The sequence below is a fragment of the Syzygium oleosum genome, unplaced genomic scaffold, assembly GCF_021117445.2.
Source record: "Syzygium oleosum isolate NSW1041296 unplaced genomic scaffold, Sole_v2.1 Sole_v2.06, whole genome shotgun sequence".
NCBI classification, from domain to species: domain Eukaryota; kingdom Viridiplantae; phylum Streptophyta; class Magnoliopsida; order Myrtales; family Myrtaceae; genus Syzygium; species Syzygium oleosum.
In genome coordinates, this window is record NW_026607490.1 from 2,884,444 (window position 1) to 2,904,477 (window position 20,034).

Consider the following 20,034-nt stretch of genomic DNA (forward strand, 5'->3'; position numbering starts at 1 on the left):
TTATGGAAGAGCGATGAACGAACTTCTAATTAGTTTTCCACAAGATATAAGCTGACTATGAGCACCGGAGCACCACAGACAAGCCTGTGTACCAAATCATCATAAGTCAGGTTTGGTTTCATCTAAACCTCTAAAAGCGACATTCAAACGCATCATTCACGTCATATAAATCAATTGAACCTCATTCTTGGCCGCATAATCCAACATTTGCAGTTCAACCACTTCTGTCCTGACTCTACCTGGTTGATATTGGAGACTAATAAAGCATATAACGTTCATGCACTGTGATTGATAAAGCATCATTTAACGTTTCCTACTAAAAATCTGCAAGAAACACCTGAAAAAGGTCTCCTTTTGGGGGTTCCAACGAAAAAGGCAGGCAACAAATTATCGTCCACCAACTTGCACCCAATGACTCAGGCTCCCGACTCTTGGTCCTTGCACAATGATCATGACCTTTTTTTTAAATGCACGAAACACAGTAAACAAGAACTGAACATCTTGAAGTGGATTGATTTTCCCAAAACTCACACACGAGCACACTCAAAGAATACAATGGAAAATCTAGAAGAGAAGGCCCATAACCCTTACAAGGGACTAGAGAGCAAATCTAAGTCATTCTGAAGTGCTACAGAAGAAGAAACCAATTCTACTTATCATGTAAGGACCCTGAATGAAGATCCCTGTTTCCTACATTCACATCGGTTTCGGAACACAATGGAGACAAGCTAGGTAGACACATGCAGAAAGCAATTCAATCTAGTATGCACAACCTACTGTGTCAAAGAAAAGGAAAGGTAATAAGAATAAAGAATGATATCCCGCAGTCAACGAAACCCTGCAGGTGACCCACTCAACCCAAAATTAGACCAAATAATAAGCTGCTACCGCGAGAAGGCCCTATAATAAGGAGTAGGCTCATATGCCACAGCAAAGCAACTTCCTCTGCAATTCAGTAATCTTTCACAGCTCAAGCAGCAAAAACATCTAAACTACTAGCCCAATGCTTTTAGTTACAACTGACCTTTAATAGCTGACTATAGTAAGCATGCTTCAAACGGGAAAAAAGAATATCTAGAGAGATCATACTTAAAAGCACCAGCTTCCTCACAATGTGAACCACATTATTTTTCTTGGAAAAAATCCATAGATTGCAATCACGTAACTTTGGCGGACTTCATGGAAAAGAAGAAAAAGTATGGTGGAGTACATTTAGCAAGCTGCTGTTAGCTAAAAAAGTTCGGTTTACTCGAATGGACATACACACTTCAGTTAATTCAAGAATTCTACAATCTCCCCCAATCCTTCCCAAGGTTGCACTAAATGTATTATAACAATCTAAATCTCCTGAAAAGGTTGTATCAAAAGAATTTGCAGACTCACAACTTGGCAAACCATGAGCTAAAATTACGAAAAGAACACTACCGCATAAACTTGGAACGAAATTATCCAGTGGATACATTATGACATCAAGAACACAAACAAAACTATATACATAAGACATGAAAATACTCGCGAACATAATATCTTATTTCCTAATGCATAAATTAAATAGACTTCAATTCCTAATGTGTTGGCTAAATCGACTTCAACTCACACGGGAGGCAGCAACTATGTCACTTAATGGCACTGCAATAACTTGCCATGCCCGTTATATCTTCTCAATCTTATCGGCCTTCACAACAGGGTTCGCCTTAGCGATAGCATCTCTGCCTGCGCTCTTGTAATTAAACATGCAGTCGTGCTTATCAGAATATCGATGGACGGAGCAAAACATCTCCCCACACTTGCACTTGAAACCTGTCAGGCCAACCCGCTTCCTACAGAAACCGCAACGATTCACGGGCCTCGTCTGCTGATTCTCTAATGCTGCCACCTCTTCCACTCGATTAGGCACGGCTTCCACCGGTGCCTCCTCGGCATAACTAGAATCATCCGCAGCCCCATCATCCTTGACCTCTTCTGCTGCAGCAGCGGAACCACTAGCCTCTTTCGATTGCTTCAAAAGATACTCGCAGTAACATTTGGAGCAAAGGTCATTGGTGGTAGGATTCCCGAAGAACCCACAATTATTTGCACAAAGAACCGGATTGCTCGAAGAAGGCTGGCCAGAATGATCCACAGCCCTTGTCTCCTGATTCTCCGAAACAGCTGCTGCCACTGCCTGGTTAGCTACAGCTTCGGCCGGTGCCTCCTCGTCGTCACAACTACAACCATCCACTACATCGACACCGCCGCCAGCAGCTCCAGCTCCTTCCGACGCAGCTGTCGAATCCATAGCACCCTTCGGTTTCTTCAGCAGATACTGGTAGTAACATCTAGAGCAAAGGTTATTGGTACTGGGATTCCCGAAGAAACCGCAATTACCAGCGCAAAGAATCGGATCGCCCGAAGAGGACTGCTCGCAATCAATGTCCCGAAGCTTCCTCTTTTGCGAATGTTCATCCATACTGTCAACCACCCAAATCGAAACACCCACGGACAGTACCAAACCAATCGCCCCCGAATCAAAATTCGCAGCTAAATCGAATTCACAACAGAGCCGGAACTTCGATCGCTACCAAAAAACGAACGAATTTTTTTATCCTAAACAAGCCGAGAACTTTAAGCTCCACACCCATCGAATTCACAAACAGAACATGAACTGTATCAAAAGGAAGCACACAGAATCACCTCACGAGGGTCGCGTCGCAGATCTGGAGGATCCGGCCATCACCAGCAGCTCGAGCTTGCCAGCGAGAGAGAGAGAGAGAGAGAGAGGAGACAGATACACAGAGAGAGACAGATACACAGAGAGTCATCTGATCTGAGCATTTTGTGGTGTCCTTAAAAAAGAAAATTCCATTTTTATTTCCTTTTTCGGAAATTCCTCTCTTTTCCATATATATATATTTCGCTGGGATTTGCTCAGGTGAATGAGCGTGCACGGTACACCTGCGTATAATATACGGCAGAACCCGTAGTGTACCAGCGAGATACGCCACCGCAAAAATTTGAAGCAAGACAATTGAAAATAAAATTACTTTTATATGTTATTATTATTTTTCTATTATTCTATCTTTGTCATCAGAATTTCTTGAAGAATACTTATCGCGCAATTGTTCAGTATGCAATTTCACCTTTTTTTTTCCTCTTTTTTTTTGCTGGCGCTCTCGCAATTTAAATCTTATGCGGGCGCTCTCGTAATTTTTTTTGGAGTGTGTATGCAGCGATGTAGAACTATGTATAGTTTTTTTTTCAATCTTTGAACAATTTATTTCCATCTTTCATTTCTTGAAAAGAAATCAAAAGGTAAAAGAATATTATAAGTCTAGTCGCGGGGTGCTCTCGATCATCAAGACCCGCGGCAAAATCTCATGACTACATAATCATGCATGACTTCCGATCAAGATAGAAGCAATTTAGAGCTCAATTTTGCATGACTTCTCTAATTCTACGATCGCAACTTCTCAAGTCAAAAATAATAGAAAAGAGAGATAATTGCGCCTTTGATTTATGGTTATATCAATAACTTTATTATTGTTGATTATAATGAAGTAGGGCGGTCGGTCATGATAATTCTTTTTTCATTTTGGAGACATTTTTGAACTTTAAATTTCACGTGTCAACTTCTCAATCTCTATTTCTTTGTTTTCATCTTGGCTCATTCAATGTGAAAGTGCTCTTATATTTATTCCTATTCAAAGAATACGAATGAGCCCTCCCAATGATATATAGGATCGATATGAAAATCTAACTAAATCGAATAATTGATATTGTAATCAAGTTTCAAAACTTTTCGGCGGTTTGATTAGGCTTTAATCTATCGGTTTAAGTTTAGTTGGACTGATCGATCTACATATACAAATTGAATGACGAATTTTACTTTCTATTTTAAAAAGTGTAAACTTAAAGCCCTCTTTGGATTGGCTTTTGAAAGCAAAATGATATCCAAATAACTTTCTTGCCCAAACAAAAAAAGGAAACATTAGTTTTAAATATTCCCGACAATTTTTTACACTACTCGCAACAAAAATTTAAATGCTCATGTGTAAGTTTACAAAAAATTGGAGAAGTTTAATATTAAATAAAAGTAGCCAAAAATAAGTTATTCCAAATGGCACGAAATATTAGGTCGTGATTATGGTAAACTCATAAAAAATAAATAGGAGGAAATAATTTCTGTCTCCGACGACTTTGACCTTCTGCTTAGACTTCTCTCTCTTTTGTGCTGCAATTCTTTAGCGTCTTCCGTTTCATTGCGGTCTCTCTCTCGCCGCTCTATGCTCCCCCAACCTCCAGCATGAAGTCCTGGGAATTGTGTGCTCGCATGTGAATGAATTTGCTGGCTTTTCGGGTCACGGGTTCGACAATTTACTTGGGTATCTCTCGATTCTTTTTAATCGAACTCCAAGTGAAAGTTCAGCACCTGGATGTTCTGTTTTGTCCCTTGTTCTGTAACTTTGTTCCTTGTTGTTGTTGTTGTTGGGTTTGTGGGTCGCTCCTGTCTCGCTCTATGGTTGTGTGGATGTTAGTGCTCAACTTTAAGTGGTAGAGTTACATATATGTTTTGGGTTTGTTGATGTGAAAGTATCATAATTCATAAGGCATCGCATGTGGACTATTAGGTCGAGAATTGATGACGGCAATGTGTGTTGCTCATGTGGGTTAAAGTTTTGATCTTGGGTTTATCTTCTCGAGGTACGGCTGGTGGTGTGAATTGCTTTATCTTGTTCATGCCCACCAGGTGTTTGCTCATTGTTCTGTGTGAGTAGTCGAGAAGAAATTCCTTGCTTGCGAGAATGGCAAACAGCAAGTACGAGTACGTGAAGTCGTTTGAAGTGGAGGATGAGGTGATGCTGCCGAATTTGATCGTTGTGCGAATCGAGGGATGCAATTTCGACGGGTACGTATCGACCAATCATAATTCTATTTATATTTTTTATAAGATTTTGTGTGTTTAATGTGAAAAAGGTCACACTTTTAACATTAGAAGTAAAAACTAAAGCCTCAAAAGCCAGAAGCCAAGCCTAGCACTCACTAACTCTTCAAAGTGAAGGACTTTAATGTTTGTTTTGCTTAATCTTGCTTAACAACTCATGTTTTTTTTTTTTTTTGACTTTTTCAACAATAGGTTTGCTGACATCCATGATCTTGAAAAAGCTAACGATGAGAAAGCACTGGCTCTGATGAACTCCTGTGCTGCTGCTGTGTTGGAGGAGTATCCTGATATAGTTTTTTCTTATGGATTTAATGATGAGTACAGGTGCTATTATCTGTTTCCTTCTATCTTTCATGCTTTGCTGAATCTCTGTATTATTGTTATTAATGTTGTTAAACTAGATGTATTTGTTTTTCATATGGCTTGCAGTTTTGTTTTCAAGAGGAAGACGAAGTTCTACCAAAGGCGAGCCAGGTACTTTCAAGACTCCATGTCATTTGCAAGTATGTGGGGGGTTAAGGACACAAAAAAAGTAACTGGAAGTAACTAATATTCTTTTCTTACTTCTTTGAGTACATCGATATCTGTTTAATTGATTCAGCTGATTCTATTGCTGCAAAAGTGATCGCTACTATGTGGAGCTGCATTATAGAACAAGTTCAATATAGAAAAGAGTCTTAGCTAAGCGGACTGTAAAGGGATGAAGTGATTCGGAATAGAATAGTTTGGTGATTCAAGTGGAACACTCAATTCTTCTGTGTATGAAAGTTCTTTCTGGTCGTTGCTAGATGCAATATTTGATTGTTGGAATACTGGGATAGTGCCAAAGTCGTCAATCCTGTGGTGACTGAACAATTTAAGAAAACATTTCAGTAACTTGGCATATTGAATTGACTGAAGAATATATTTTTAGAATTTAAGACTTCATGCCACATATTTGGGGATAAAAAGTTGTTTTCGCAGATATTGAGGTTGTAATTACTTTTTTTTTCCTGAATGTTGTGTATGTAGCTAACTTGCTCATATCTTGGTTGCAGCAAAATAATGTCGCTGATTGTGTCTTTCTTCTCTTCTGTTTATGCCACAAAATGGAAAGAGTTCTTTCCTCATAAGGAAATGAAGTGTCCGCTTTCCTTTCTTGCACGTGTTGTTTGTTGTGCCTCATTAGAGGTTCTTCAAGCATATCTTGCATGGAGACAAAATGAATGTAAGTATGTAAGTCCGAAGTTATTATATATGGAAAATCAAATAACCAAAATTTTTTAAATGCTTTTGGTTTTATATTATACTACCTCCTTTGAACATCTCTGACACAATTTCATAGTTTTTGTGTATGTAAAATCTAAGCAGTTGGAATGTAATTGAAGGGCAACTTGTGAGTTAGCGGAACAGATAAGTCATTGCCGGTTCTGTCTTTCTGCAGGTCATATCCGTAACCTTCACAATACTTGTCTCTGGATGCTGATTAAAAGTGGAAAATCTGCCAAGGAAGCAGTGGAAGTTTTAGAGGTTATTAGTTCTTTGTGTTTCTCTATGTATGCATATGTTCTCTCTTTTAGAATAGAGCTGGTTTGTTCTTTGCTGTTGTTGGGATTGTTATTTAGAGTGGAATTCATTTACAAGGATGTTGAATGAAGAACTGTGGGGCTTTGTCTCTTGATCTGTTAAATACCATGTTATCTGATCTGAATTATTTTTTCTTTATTTCTTGATTTGAAACTCATGAAAAGTATAACTTTCTGTAGCTCAGTCTTACTGTGCCAATCTCTATATTCTTTATGTGTTGGTTCCTATTTCATCTGCTTTGATCATGTCGTAACCATACCAAGCAATGGTTCCTACTTTCGTTTGGCTAAATTCATCTGCCATATTTTCAGGGTACCCAAAAACAAGAGAAAAATGAGCTTCTTTTTCAGCAATTCGGGATCAACTACAGAATGCTTCCTGAAATGTTTCGTCAAGGGTCATGTATCTTTATGACACAGGTTTGTTTCCTCTCAGTTGTATCTTCTTAGATTAGGACATGCTATACTGTCTGAGTGATCTTGTAAGAAGTTTTAGGATTGCCGTGGGGAAAATTTTTGAAAGTCCAAAAATTATGCAACTTGTGTGATTGTCAAGATCCTGCACGTGAGCAAAATTTTTTCCCTTAGAATCAATAAATTTTTATGTTGCAAAGAAATACTGCATTCTCCTGCTGTGCACGTGGGCGAAAAATTCATTGTATTTTATTGGGTCTGTTTAAGAGATATGCATATACAGAGTCACATTATGGGAGATCATATGTATGCATTGTTTTTAAACCCAGACCGGTTAAGAACCGGTGTCACGTCCAGTTCAAGGGTCAACTGGTTCAATCGGTTGAACCACCGGGTTGATGACTCCTCAGTCAGCTTTGGCAGTAGATGTGCATTCTAGTGGTCAGGGATTCAATTCCCCTTGCTGCCTCCTGCTCAATGTTTTTAAAAGCCAAGGATCTAGTCCAAGATCCTGCCAAATTGCTGACTGGTTCACGAGGTTTAACTTTTAAGCTGGGTCAATGTCGAATATGACCAGTTCTTGACCATTCTGGTTATTTGATGAAAAGTGGACCCAACCATGGTCCTATTCCTGATTCAATGTGTTCAACCAGCCAGTCGACTCAGGGTTTAACAAAGCTGTATGTATATGCACTTTTTGTATCAGTTTACGCAACTTTGGTACCACAGAGTTTTCCAGAGGCAATGTCATTTAATGTGGATGATACAGAGGAACTTCTCTACTGTAATTATTCTACATTCTTGCTTGTGCCATGGAATAAGTATTAGGACTTTTGGATTGACCTGACCAGTTGTGCTTTTGTTAGGTTTTGTTTGCTTGAAATACCCCTGAATCTGTCTATAGTGTTTTAAATCGCTATTTGATAGGAATGAAAGTGTTTTTTTCTTTTAAATTTTGGCTCGTTGTTGCACAGAACTTCTAACTTGTCAATTGAACTTGGCAAAAAGGAAAAAAAATGTCACATTGCTATTCTCTGTGTAAATTGCTCAGGCAGAAGACGTAGTGAAGCACAATGAGCATGGAATTCCCATCAAAAGAATGCGGCGAAAGCCTAGGATGATCCACAATGAACAAATTGCTGGGCGAAACTTTTGGAATGGACAGCAATACCTCTTGACGGAACTAGGTCCGTTTGAGAATGATATAAAGAAGATAAAAGCAGAATATATCAAATCCTTTCTGTTTGAAAACAAGTTGATGCCATCTACCTGGATTGTGATCAGAATTGATGGTTGCCACTTCCACAGGTAATAGTAGTTGGCTAGTACCTCCTTGACCTTTAATGTCGAAATTAGATTATTCCATTCAATGTTTAGCTCATCCAGGATTTCCTGAATAGGACTGTCAAATGGTCATGGGAGAAATTTGCAATCATTATTACACTTAAGGACATGTTTATTGCTTTAGAAGGGGATGGTGATCTAATGCTCATTTTTTGAGGGATCGGCACTTTCTTTCCTTTTCTTTCATCTTGTGTACTATTTGAAGCAAGCATGTGACAAAGGATATCCATTCGACATTCAAGATTTAGAACTCCTCTCCGCGTCCACTGATTCTTACAAACTAAAGGATTCTTGATGGAATTCCGGGTAGGAAAAGATCTTGGCACTTGATAGGTACACAATGGGGACATCCAGATGGTAAGAGGGGACATAAAAAGGATAGGACTTTTGTTCTTATAGAATTGGTTTTTAGGATAGATTAACCTGTCATTGTCAATTATATTGTCTCTGTATGCTCTGCTCATCTCGAGACTTATGACTTTAAGTTATTCTCATCAACGTGAATGGTATGTAAGTGCAAAGTTACAACTGAGGCATCTTATAATTATGCTTTTACTTGAAATTTTCTCGGTTTGGTTTTGGTAGATTCTCGGAAGTTCATGAGTTTGAGAAGCCAAATGATCAGCAAGCTTTGAACCTTATGAATTCCTGTGCAGTGGCAGTTCTGGAAGAGTTTAAAGATATTGTCTTCTCTTATGGGGTCAGTGATGAGTATAGGTATCTTACTACTTCAAATTGTAATTCATTGTTTAGGGCACCGTTTGATGGTGTACTGACACTTTGGGTTTACGCACTCCAGCTTTGTTTTGAGTAAGGATTCTAAACTTCACCAGCGACAGGCCAGGTACCTCTTCAAATTTGTCCCCAGTCTTTGTTGATTCTGCCAATGCTTATTGGAACTTTGAATATTTAGAAGAATATATGAGACCTTAAATAACATCTGGAAGACATATTTCTCATCTGTACTGCAAAGTACCAATTACTTTCAGCTAAAAGTTTCTAGATCACAGAAGTAGAAATTAATTTTAGAGATCTTTCAATTAATAGACAGTATGTTTTACTGGTGTTTTTCTTGAGAGGTGGACTATTCTCAGAATTCCTCCTTTCTCTTTACAAATCATTTCAGAAACCAATGATTCTAATGGTTAGTTGAAGAAAGATGCTCTGTGCTAAAGTCACAAAAAGCTATTTAAAGATGTTGGCAAATAACTGAGAACTGCATCTACTTTCAAGGGGGCTGTATATGTGGCTTATTGAAAGTTCGTACCTGTTTGTTCCCTCTAGAATGTGAATTTAAGAACCTTTCATGCTCTGATGTTGGTCATCAAATGGATTGATATTTCTTTTAAATACCCATTTCTTTTCGAGTGCGGTTTTTCTCAGGAAATGTTAGCGGTTGACTACCATAATAGGTGGCAAGAAGATATAAAATTGAGAATGTACCAGATTTTGACATCATAATGTTGATTTATGGACTTTGCTCGCAATTTTGGCTTTGTGCTGTGTAATTCAATCAAATGTTGCCTCATACACTTCCATTTGTTTGCAGCCAAATAGTTTCTGTCATTGTGTCGTTCTTCTCTTCAGCGTATGTGATGAAATGGAAAGACTTTTTCCCATTTAAAGAGTTGAAGTATACTCCTTCTTTTGATGGACGCGCTGTATGCTATCCTTCCACTGAAATACTTCGAGATTATCTGGCGTGGAGACAAGTTGATTGTGAGTATTGGGCTAAGAAGAGATAGTTTTGAATTTTGTACAGTCAAATACATTTGGTCCATTCTATTTATTTAATTGGAGAAGATGGTGAATGTATTTTGCAAATTTGTAGGCCACATCAACAATCAGTACAACACATGTTTCTGGATGCTTGTCAAGTCAGGAAAGAGTAAAAGTGAAGCTCAGAGTCATCTAAAGGTGCTAAATTCTTTTGAAGAAAAATAATTGATGCTTTTGACCACCTCTTATCTGAAGAAGCCTCAGCATTGATAGACTTTATTAGTCCTAGAGCATGTTTTCTCTGTCTTTCGCTTCTCCTTCATCTATTGTATCTTATATCTCGGGCCCATGAGCAATAGAAATCCGTTTGTTTACGTATCTTAATATCTCTGGTCCATGCCATGTTAGTGGTGCTCTTACTTTTTGTTTTCATGTCTAATTTATCATCAATTTGGTGCATATCATGTAATTTTGGTGCAAACAGCTTGGTTTGCTCTGTATATGCAATCTAATGTTTGCATCTTGCTTTTGATTAATGTAAATTCATAACCTGTACTGCTAATTAAGAGAACTGGTGGTGGTTATTGCAAAAGAAAATGTATGTAAAGTTTCTGCATATTATCATATAGGAAAACTTATTATTTTATGAAACTGCATTTCAGTTGGGTGCTCTTCTACCTGTAGATGTTTTATTTTCATTCTCTCCATAATCCCCCTTTCTCTCGCTCACACCAACCATGTGTCAGCATGCACGCACTCTCCAGTCCTCTCTCTTCCTCACGATCACATGTTGTGCATATCCACGCTAATATTTGTTAGATTGGCCGCATGCAAATTTTTTATCATTCTATCGCTGCTGTTTCAGCTACTTTGATCTGGAATTTTTTGAGCTAGAGAAATATGAGTGTTTTGGAAAGTAACAAAAGTTCCAAGTATAGGGTTGCATCTTTATCAACTGTCTGAACATCTCATAAGTTCATTTCTTCTTCTGGTAGTTGACAAGCCAAAAGAAAGAGGAATAGTTTTAAGACCTCTTCTGTCTTCATGGACTCGAAAAGTTTGCTCTACAAGACACTAGTACATTAGCCTCTCACCCCACTTTCCGTACATTCACTGCAAGTAATCTAGTACAAGAAGCTGTCACATAATAAACAAGAATAATGGAACTGTTCTCGATTCAACCACTTGGAGTTTATCTGATGTGAATCCAGTTTTCTTGTCTACTTGTTCTTCCAGACTTGTTCTATTAAGGCTGCGCATGGCAACCATTCTGTGCCCGGGAGCAGATTCTGATCAGAAATGATTCTTTTTGATTCTGTGCTCGGGAACTGATTCTGTGTATTTCAAGGCGTTTGGTAACGGCTCAAAATTTTTATTCCTGAAATAGTAAAAGAACAGAAATGCGTTTGGTAACGGCTCAAAATTTTTATTCCTGAAATAGTAAAAGAACAGAAATGCGTTTGGTAACGGCATAAAATTTCTTTTTATTAATAATATTTTAATAACATTTTAAATATTTAATATTTCTTTCTTTTCTTTCTTTTCTTTTTTTCTTCTCCTCCTTCTTGGCCATGGTCAGTAAAAATTTTTCTTATAAATAATTTTTTTATTAATAATTTTTTTTAAAAATATTTTACTAAAAAATATTTTTTTATTTTTTTTTCGCCATGGCTTGGTCGTTGGGCCATGGCTGGTAAAATATTTTTATTGAAATTATTTTTTTTATTTTTTTTTGCCATGGCCTGGTCGCTGGCCATGGCCGGTAAAATATTTTTATTAATAATATTTTAATAAAAAAAAATTTTATTGAAAATATATTTTTTATTTTTTTCGCCATGGCCTGGTCGCTGGCCATGGCCGGTAAAATATTTTTTTATTAATAATATTTTAATAAAAAAATATTTTTATTGAAATTATTTTTTTTATTTTTTTTGCCATGGCCTGGTCGCTGGCCATGGCCGGTAAAATATTTTTTTATTAATAATATTTTAATAAAAAAAATTTTATTGAAAATATTTTTTTTATTTTTTTCGCCATGGCCGGTAAATTTTTTTTATTAATAATATTTTTTTTATTTTTTTCGCCATGGCCTGGTCGCTGGCCATGGCCGGTAAATTTTTTTTATTAATAATATTTTTTTATTAAAGTATTTTAATCTCGCCAGATACGGCGAGGGTGGCCCTCGCGTCGGACATTAGAAGCTATATTAAAAATCAAGAAAAAGAAGAAGGAAAAAAAAACTGATTCTCATTTTTGTTCCTAGAATCAAGAAGTTACTTTTTTTTTATTCTTGATTCTACTCCAAAACTGATTCTGGGCACAAATTCTTGCAAATTTGTGCCCAGAATCAAAAAATTAAACAAACGGATTTCTATTTCCAAACTGATTCTGGGAACCAAAGAACAGAATCAAACACTATTTGGCAAGTTGTCATGCGCAACCTAAGAGTCTGGGTCCATTTTTCAGTCTTCATTTCTCTCTCTTCTACCGAAACTTTTTTATTGGGTGCTTCAAGAGCATCGCTCGTAGAGTTGTAGTACATCTCAGCGGTTGGATGTATGAGACTGTTATGCATTAATTATCTTTCCATAGATTCAGTGGTTGAAATGCATCAGGAGCAATGCTCCAGAAGCATGTAATAATTACTCTCTTCTCAGGCCCCCTCTCCAAAGGAAAGTATAAGCAGAAGCATTTTCAAGCTCCACTTTTTTCACCTTCTATGATGATGCTAAATTCATTTAGTTGTGAGAGAATTTTCCTTATATTTTAGCAATTTTTCATCCTATGTTTTTGACTTTCAGGGCACACAAACACGAGAGAAGAATGAACTTTTAATCAGACAGTTCAACATTGACTACAACACACTACCTGTAATGTTCCGCCAGGGCTCCTCCGTGTTTCGCATGAAGGTTTGTTGTTTATTTATGTTATCGCATATTATTTTAATCTATGCAAAACCGATGAGACAAGAATTGGTGACAAATGCTGGCTGCAAGAGCTAGCTTGATCTTACACATTTGAAGCGTGCCTCTATTCACATTGTTCATGACTCCGAAATTTTCTCTTAAAAGATTTGAACTCTTTCACCATTAATGTCAAAGTGTTGAATGAGACTTGTACTTGGACGAAGTTGACTTTCTAACTGCCAATAAACTTTGGATTTTCATCGAAAATTGTTGCCCAAAGATTATACATTCACTCAATGTGCAGGAAGAGGACTCTATGATGCCCGAGAATGTCACGCCTACAGAAGTCAAACAGAATATAATCGTAGACCACTCAAATATCATTGAAGATAGCTTCTGGAAAGAGCATCCAAGCATATTGTGTTAATGTTCTTTCGTATCTGAGTCCGGCGGAATTCGAGAAGCTCCTTTTTTTCCTCCGACATATTTCATTGAAGCTTCACTGGCGTTTTCTTTCGTTTTTCTGGGGGGCGTCTGGTGTAACTTTTTCCCACTATGCAGGGGCAGTCGGTATTTGTTGCATTTAGGCATATTAGGTACCTTCTGAAGGGGGTTGACAATGAAGTATTCTTTCATTTAAGATCAACAATTGTGATTTCTGAGTGAATTTATATTAAGAAAAGTCCTTTCATGTTCTTGGCTGAACCTAAAGGTACAAGGTGGTTCACAACTGCAGGATGTCTCGCCACTTTATTCTGGTTAATGATAGAGTGAGCTCTGGAAGAAGTTCCCAGCATTGGTTCTTGAAATTTCTTGCATCACTTTGTCCCTGCACTTTTATAACCCATGTCAAATTGACCAAAATCTTCACAATCAGTACAAACTTGTTGGGATGAATTAGGTTGTGGGTGTCCAAAAAATTGATCGATGATGATGGCTATCTCCACTCTCCTTCTCTTTAATAATCATATGCTAATGTGTAGCTACGCTTGGGAGAAAGTCTCATGTGGGCTGTAAAAGGATGGAGGGTCAAACGACGTAGTGTTGACTTGAAGGTGCAACATTGAAGGAGCAAAGTGTGTTTCTCGTGGTAATCCGCCATGGACAATTTGGAAAAAGCGCGAAAATTTTCCGTTTCGGTAAATATATTTTGTGATTTGGTAGTAACTTAGATATTCTTACATTAAATTAAATTGTTTATTTGATTGCTTTCAAAATACCAAAAGCTCAAATAAAATACCAATTTTATAAGAAATTATCAACATTCGTTTAAGAGGTTTACCAACTTTTTCTTCTATGAAATTATCACTTACTTTTTAGTTACCAACTTTTATTTGACATTTACCAAGATTTACTCGATCGATTCTAAATTCCAATGAAAAAGCTAACATGAAATATGTGAACTGCAAATATTGAAGCAGAAGTTGGTGGTAAGTTGACGTAGGCTAGACAATACATGCTTGGATGGGTCATCTCCCGAGCCTATATTAAAATTTTCACATGCTGAATTTCAAGGTCCCTGTCACCCGGGGACGGGGCACGTAAAACTAGTATGGATGATTGAGGGCCTTGGCCTATCCACGGATCTAACCCATTATCGACATTCCATCACTTTAATGTCCCATTGGGTTATAAACTCACTTTAGTCGACTCGACAATAACATCAGTCGAACGTACTTCTTATAAACTTTAACATTTACTATTCTTCATCCGACGTGAGATTCGGAGATATTCTTTTCTATGCTTTTCCATGTTTTCCTTTCGATTCTCCTTCACTTCTTCCTTTGTGCAAACGCCATGCAACGATCTTATCAATCAGCCAAAGCACACATGGAAAAAAGAAGAGTTGCAAACTCATACTTTCTGTGCTCACAAAACCTCTCCTTGAATTTCCACAGATACTAAGCAAAGCCCGGATTTGATTAGGACGCCGGTTTTTACACCTTGCTGCTATTAATTGTGATTTAAAGTTGGATTTGCTTTGTAAATACACCTTGTGTCCAATATGGTCATCATCAAGTATCCAAATTCACTTATAATACGAGTGAATTGATTGTAGCCCAATGGATTTCTAAGTCTCTAAATGACCATCAAGGCACGCACAAAAGAAAACGGTGGATACAGCTGAAAAAAAGAACACTGTCACTCACCATACGACAAGAAACACTCGAGAACGCACGCCATTTTCCGGTTCTTCCAGACCCGGATGCCATGGACAAACGCTAAGAGACATGAAAACATTCAGGCAAGATCATATTTGTGATGGTTTGCCTTTCAAGACATGACCTTTTCTTGTCATCATCGCCAATATTCAAAATTTGAAAAGCATGATAGAAATGGAGGTCAAGTGACCAGCAAGGCACGCTCTGAATATCTGACACCAAAAGCCAAACAGCTCCTCTTTCACACTGGCCACTACTTCCACTATAAAAACGATGGTTCCTCAACTGATTTTTGCATGCAAATTTTAAGATTACAGATCTCAAATTGATTTCTCAGTATTGAGCGAAGAGTAATCAAGCTAATTAACCGAGAATGGAATATCGCGTGGTAGTGGTATGTCCGCTCATATTGGCGGTAGTGCTCGCACTAGCAGTAGAGTCCGATGCTGGAGGGATCTCTATCTATTGGGGTCAGAATGGGAACGAAGGAACCTTGGCGGAGACGTGCGCCACGGGAAAGTATGAGTTCGCGAATGTAGCCTTCTTGGCGACTTTCGGCGCTGGTCGGACTCCGATGATAAACCTTGCCGGCCACTGCGATCCGTATACTCATGATCCATACAGTCACCCTTGTACCGCATTGAGCGCCGACATCAAATCATGCCAGGCTAAGGGAATCAAAGTGATGCTCTCGATTGGAGGTGGGGCTGGTGGCTACTCTCTCGAATCCTCCAACGATGCGCAACAATTGGCGACCTACCTCTGGAACAACTTCTTGGGGGGAAGTTCATCTTCTCGGCCATTGGGAAATGCAGTCTTAGATGGAATCGACTTCGACATCGAAGGCGGGACCGGCCTGTACTGGGATGACCTTGCCAGGTACCTTTCGAGTTACAGCAAGCGCGGGAAGAAGGTTTACTTGACTGCTGCTCCTCAATGCCCTTTCCCCGATGCGTCGGTCGGCGGGGCCCTCAAAACCGGTCTATTTGATTATGTCTGGGTCCAATTCTACAACAACCCTCCATGTCAGTACTCCTCGGGAGACATCGGCAATCTGGAAGATGCATGGAAGCAATGGACATCGAGTATTCATGCCACTAAGATTTTCCTGGGTCTACCCGCTTCGCCCGATGCAGCTGGAAGCGGTTTCATACCGGCAACAGATCTCACATCAAAAGTACTACCAGCCATCAAAGGTTCCGAAAAATATGGAGGTGTTATGCTCTGGTCCAAGTATTATGATGATCAAAGTGGATACAGTAACTCCATTAAAAACGATGTCTAAGTTTCAGGGTTTCTAGTATAAGCCACCTTAATAAGTTATATGTAACATTTGGAATGTCTCCAAGTCATTATATATGACGTTTTTGTGTGGTGTGTTTCTTGTAAATGATTGAAAGAGTACTTTGATATAGACTCTACTTGTCACTTGTCCATAGACGACAACTCTTAAACCTATGGTCACTACATATGGCACACCAATTTGTGATTTTCTTCCTGTGACACCAGAGGTAAAGCTAGTAACTTACTACCTCTACGATTGCATCTTATCAATCATGATGAGCTTCTGATTGTCCATGACCTTAAAAAATGAAGAATCTGTAGTATTCCATCCATAAAAGCCGTTGCGGCAATGCATGGAATTTTGACAGTAGACTACAATGACCAGCATTGTTCCAATCCACCTTTGCATTTTTTGTTTCTTTTTCAGTGAAAAAGAAAAACCTAGCTTCCACTCCCTTAACCTTATGTAATCTCTGGCCATTTTAGTTGGATGTGGACTAGTTCTATATATTGCCCTAAGGAAGCTAATTTCAACTCTCTGTTTGATGTTTGTAACCGAATATATGTGCTGATAATGTCAAATTCTACCGGCTGATCTTTCAGTTCCTAACGTCAGCTTTGAACTCCTTCTGAAGTTGTTCCCACGTTGTTGATTTTGCTGCCAAAACGACATCATCGAGAAATCCTCTTTGCGGAAATTCCTCGGGTACAAGGCTTCGATACGTCTCGAATTGTTCTTGGGCTTCCTTCTTCTTGTCCAACAGACTATATATTATCCCCTGCATATAATGGGAATAAACTTTAGGGTTAAGAGGCTAGAGTATAGTTGAACTTACCTATTCTAGATTAGTATAATTAAGTAACGACAATCAGTATTTCCATCATATTCCGTACTCGTATTAAGTATGAAATTTTTTGAGCAGCTACATGAAACCTTAGGTATGATTGTATGGATCAAGGAAGCAGAATGCCCATATCTCAGGGATGGTTAAGCCGTGCCTAGGAGAACCAAAGTAATGATTTGATTTCAATTGGCAGAGAGCATGCTACATACCTGACAAAGATAAGGCCGAAAATCTCGAGGATTTTCATTAACTAGATCTTGAAAATCTTTCAACCCCGCATTCAGGTCCCCCTGCAAACACAAATATAAATTGCTTTAAAAAAAGGTGGCGAGTTTTGCTAGTACAAGATTCTCTTCCCTTCCTTTACTCTCTCATAATTATTATCTAGTCTGGCAACTAGCGGGTAGAGGCACCATTTGTGTTTCAGTGAGTTAAGGTCTTCCCTTCTGTCATCTGGTTTTTGTAATCAAGCAAAATGCAGAGAACATGGCAATGAAATTATTCCAACCAGACTATTTAGCTTGAGATAGCCAATAGTGCACGTATGGATATAAAATACTAACAGTGTAATGGTAGCAAGTAGGAGAGATGAACTACCTCTACGACATGCATTTGAGCAATCAAAATCCTGATATTTCGCTCTTCAGTGACTCTTTTTTCCCGACGGGCTAATTCAAGAGCCTCATTTAGCATCTCAAAGACAGCCGGCCCTTCTTGGTTCTTATGCATCGCCATGGCCAGGCCCTGTAATAAACAAAGAGCATAAGCTTCAACACAAATTTTGCAATACGATACCAATAACACATTATTGTAAAATAAATCAGCGATCATTCACTAAATCATTTTCCCAACTCCACAATTCTAGGGCTTTAGTCTGACCATTCTCTCATTTTTCTTTTTCTTTTGTCTTTGTTTTCCATAAGAAACAATTCATTGTACTGTAAACCTGCATGATCCGTTCAGTCTTTATACTGTGGTGGATTTTCTTTATATTAGCTAATGAGATTTCTAATGAATGGCCCAGGAGTTGGTAAAAGCCTAAAACCAAATTAAAGCTGCAGTTCAGATCCTTTTATGTGCTTGTCTCATCATCGAATTGGCACGGGAATGGGCAGTTCTTTGAATTAGACTAACCTAAGCCTTTAGAACAACCAATAGATTAGCACCTGAAAAGGTACACCTATGGGCAGCTTTTCACATTGGACTTACACATATTAAAGCTGACCCGCTTATTCATAGTACGCTGATGACCCGCAGTGAAAGTCATTTTTCCCCTTTGGCACAGATTTATCAATACTAGCCCTCGCACACGCACTTTGGCATTCACTTAACTATTCTTTATAGGGAAAGAAAAAGAGGAAAAACATGTTAAATATGACCCTGATAGATAGTCGATGAAAACTGAAGTGCAAGTAAGAAATTAAATACAACTAAATGGCACTATAAGGAAGCTCGATCTTCTACAAAATCCATATTGAGGAATGAAGAATAAAGTAAGGGGGTCACTGTAAGACAGTATACATTATGTATGTATGAAAAGTACCAAATGATGGTAAGGACGCGAAACAAGTCCAAACGTATTATAAATAATGAAGCTGCAGAAAGTCCCTTCCCGACTCTAAAGGCCATAGAGCATTTCGATGAGCATGACTTTAGAGATTCTCGATTGAAAGAGAATTCCGGCGTATCAAGTCACATCTTCATATGCGAAACCTCCAGATACATTACATCCAACTCCCTTATAGAACTGCCGAAGTTTAGAATCATGCAAACACCCAATTCAAATCACCTTCCTTCACTTTGTCATATGTACAAAGTTCGTTCTTTTCACTATCCATCAACTTATCTTTAGCTATGCCAGATTTCTAACCGGGCATAAGCTTACTACCACTTCAAGTAAAAATCGTCGAAGATTCTGTCTAACATAGCTAATTAAAATGAGCCGATCAGAATAACAGAAGCACGAGTCCGAAGAAAGGATCATACGTGCAAGGCCCTGAGCAGAAGAGGCGTCTCTTCCAAGATTTCCCTGAACAGCCTCTTCGCAGTGCTGAGCTGACCCAGTGTCTCGTGAAACAGAGCAAGCAGAAGCCTCCACTCAACCTCGTCCGGCTCCACATCCACCAACCTCTGCACATACTTCACAGCTTCCTTGGTCTTCCCTCTCCTCATCTTCCCATACAAGACCACCTTCAACGCCTCCACATTCGTCGGGTCCGTCTCCAGGAGCCTCTCGCTCATCTCCTCCTCCCGCTCCTCCTCCTCCCCCTCTACACTTTCCTCCTTCTGGGCCTCACCCGTCTGGGGACCCGACTCGCTCGCCTGAGCAGGTATCGCGAAGCTCGGCTTCGAACGGACAAACCCCACGAAAACGAGCGACCCCAGAAGACAAATCACCAGCTTTTCAGACAAGAACTTGAGGGACTTCGAGGCGGGCGAGAGCAAGACGCGGGGTTCATGCCTGTCGCCATCCGGGGGGATAAAGGGCGAGTTGAATTCAGCGGCTTTCGGCGAAATGCGGAGCCTCTCGGGTCGGAACCGGAGCGGCGGCGGAGGGCGGCGGTGCGGGGGCGGGGGGCGGAGGAGCGCGCGCCGGGGCGGACCGCGGGAGGTGCTGGAGTAGGACTTGGGGATAATGAGATGATGGTCGGGGCGAGAGCTCGGAGATGGAGGAGGGAGACGAAGATGACTCGCGCCGGCCCAGGAACCGGCCATTGATGCGGACGCAGCGAGGTGCGCCGGGGTTCTGGCAGGGCTTTGAAATGTGAGAGAGAGAGAGAGAGAGAGAGGAGAGAGAGAGTGTGTGTTTTTCTTTATATAGATAGACTAAAGTTAACATTTTTTATTGTTCTAAAGAGGAGGAGAATATAGATG

The 20,034-nt window shown here is 39.2% G+C and overlaps 4 protein-coding genes across 5 annotated transcripts; 2 read left to right on the top strand and 2 right to left on the bottom strand.

Moving 5' to 3' along the window:
• Nucleotides 1–1,407: 1,407 nt before the first annotated feature.
• Nucleotides 1,408–2,778, bottom strand: LOC115683053 (zinc finger A20 and AN1 domain-containing stress-associated protein 2-like). The gene has a single exon (XM_056312695.1). The coding sequence runs from the start codon at nt 2,447–2,449 to the stop codon at nt 1,652–1,654; it is 798 nt and encodes a 265-aa protein (XP_056168670.1). The 5' UTR covers nt 2,450–2,778; the 3' UTR covers nt 1,408–1,651.
• Nucleotides 2,779–4,180: 1,402 nt separating this feature from the next.
• Nucleotides 4,181–13,574, top strand: LOC115683062 (tRNA(His) guanylyltransferase 1-like). Of its 2 annotated transcripts, XM_030607469.2 has the most exons (14): nt 4,189–4,361; nt 4,727–4,885; nt 5,114–5,245; nt 5,351–5,395; nt 5,959–6,128; nt 6,345–6,430; nt 6,799–6,906; nt 7,952–8,208; nt 8,830–8,961; nt 9,044–9,088; nt 9,794–9,963; nt 10,076–10,161; nt 12,765–12,872; nt 13,174–13,574. In XM_030607469.2, exons 2-14 carry the CDS (start codon nt 4,782–4,784, stop codon nt 13,294–13,296), a joined length of 1,566 nt encoding a protein of 521 aa, XP_030463329.1. In that variant the 5' UTR covers nt 4,189–4,361; nt 4,727–4,781; the 3' UTR covers nt 13,297–13,574. The 2 variants fall into 2 exon arrangements, with proteins under 2 accessions (XP_056168315.1, XP_030463329.1); XM_056312340.1 differs by lacking the exon at nt 13,174–13,574 and having other exon boundaries at nt 4,181–4,361; nt 10,048–10,161; nt 12,765–12,878.
• A 1,701-nt stretch (nt 13,575–15,275) lies between these two features.
• LOC115683065 (acidic endochitinase-like) lies at nt 15,276–16,421 on the top strand. The gene has a single exon (XM_030607473.2). It carries the CDS (start codon nt 15,405–15,407, stop codon nt 16,314–16,316), a length of 912 nt encoding a protein of 303 aa, XP_030463333.1. The 5' UTR covers nt 15,276–15,404; the 3' UTR covers nt 16,317–16,421.
• Nucleotides 16,422–16,614: 193 nt separating this feature from the next.
• Nucleotides 16,615–19,931, bottom strand: LOC115683064 (protein SLOW GREEN 1, chloroplastic). The gene is made up of 4 exons (XM_030607472.2): nt 19,147–19,931; nt 17,758–17,904; nt 17,370–17,450; nt 16,615–17,094 (listed from the first exon to the last, which is right to left on the bottom strand). Exons 1-4 carry the CDS (start codon nt 19,873–19,875, stop codon nt 16,915–16,917), a joined length of 1,137 nt encoding a protein of 378 aa, XP_030463332.2. The 5' UTR covers nt 19,876–19,931; the 3' UTR covers nt 16,615–16,914.
• Between the last annotated feature and the right edge of the window lie 103 nt (nt 19,932–20,034).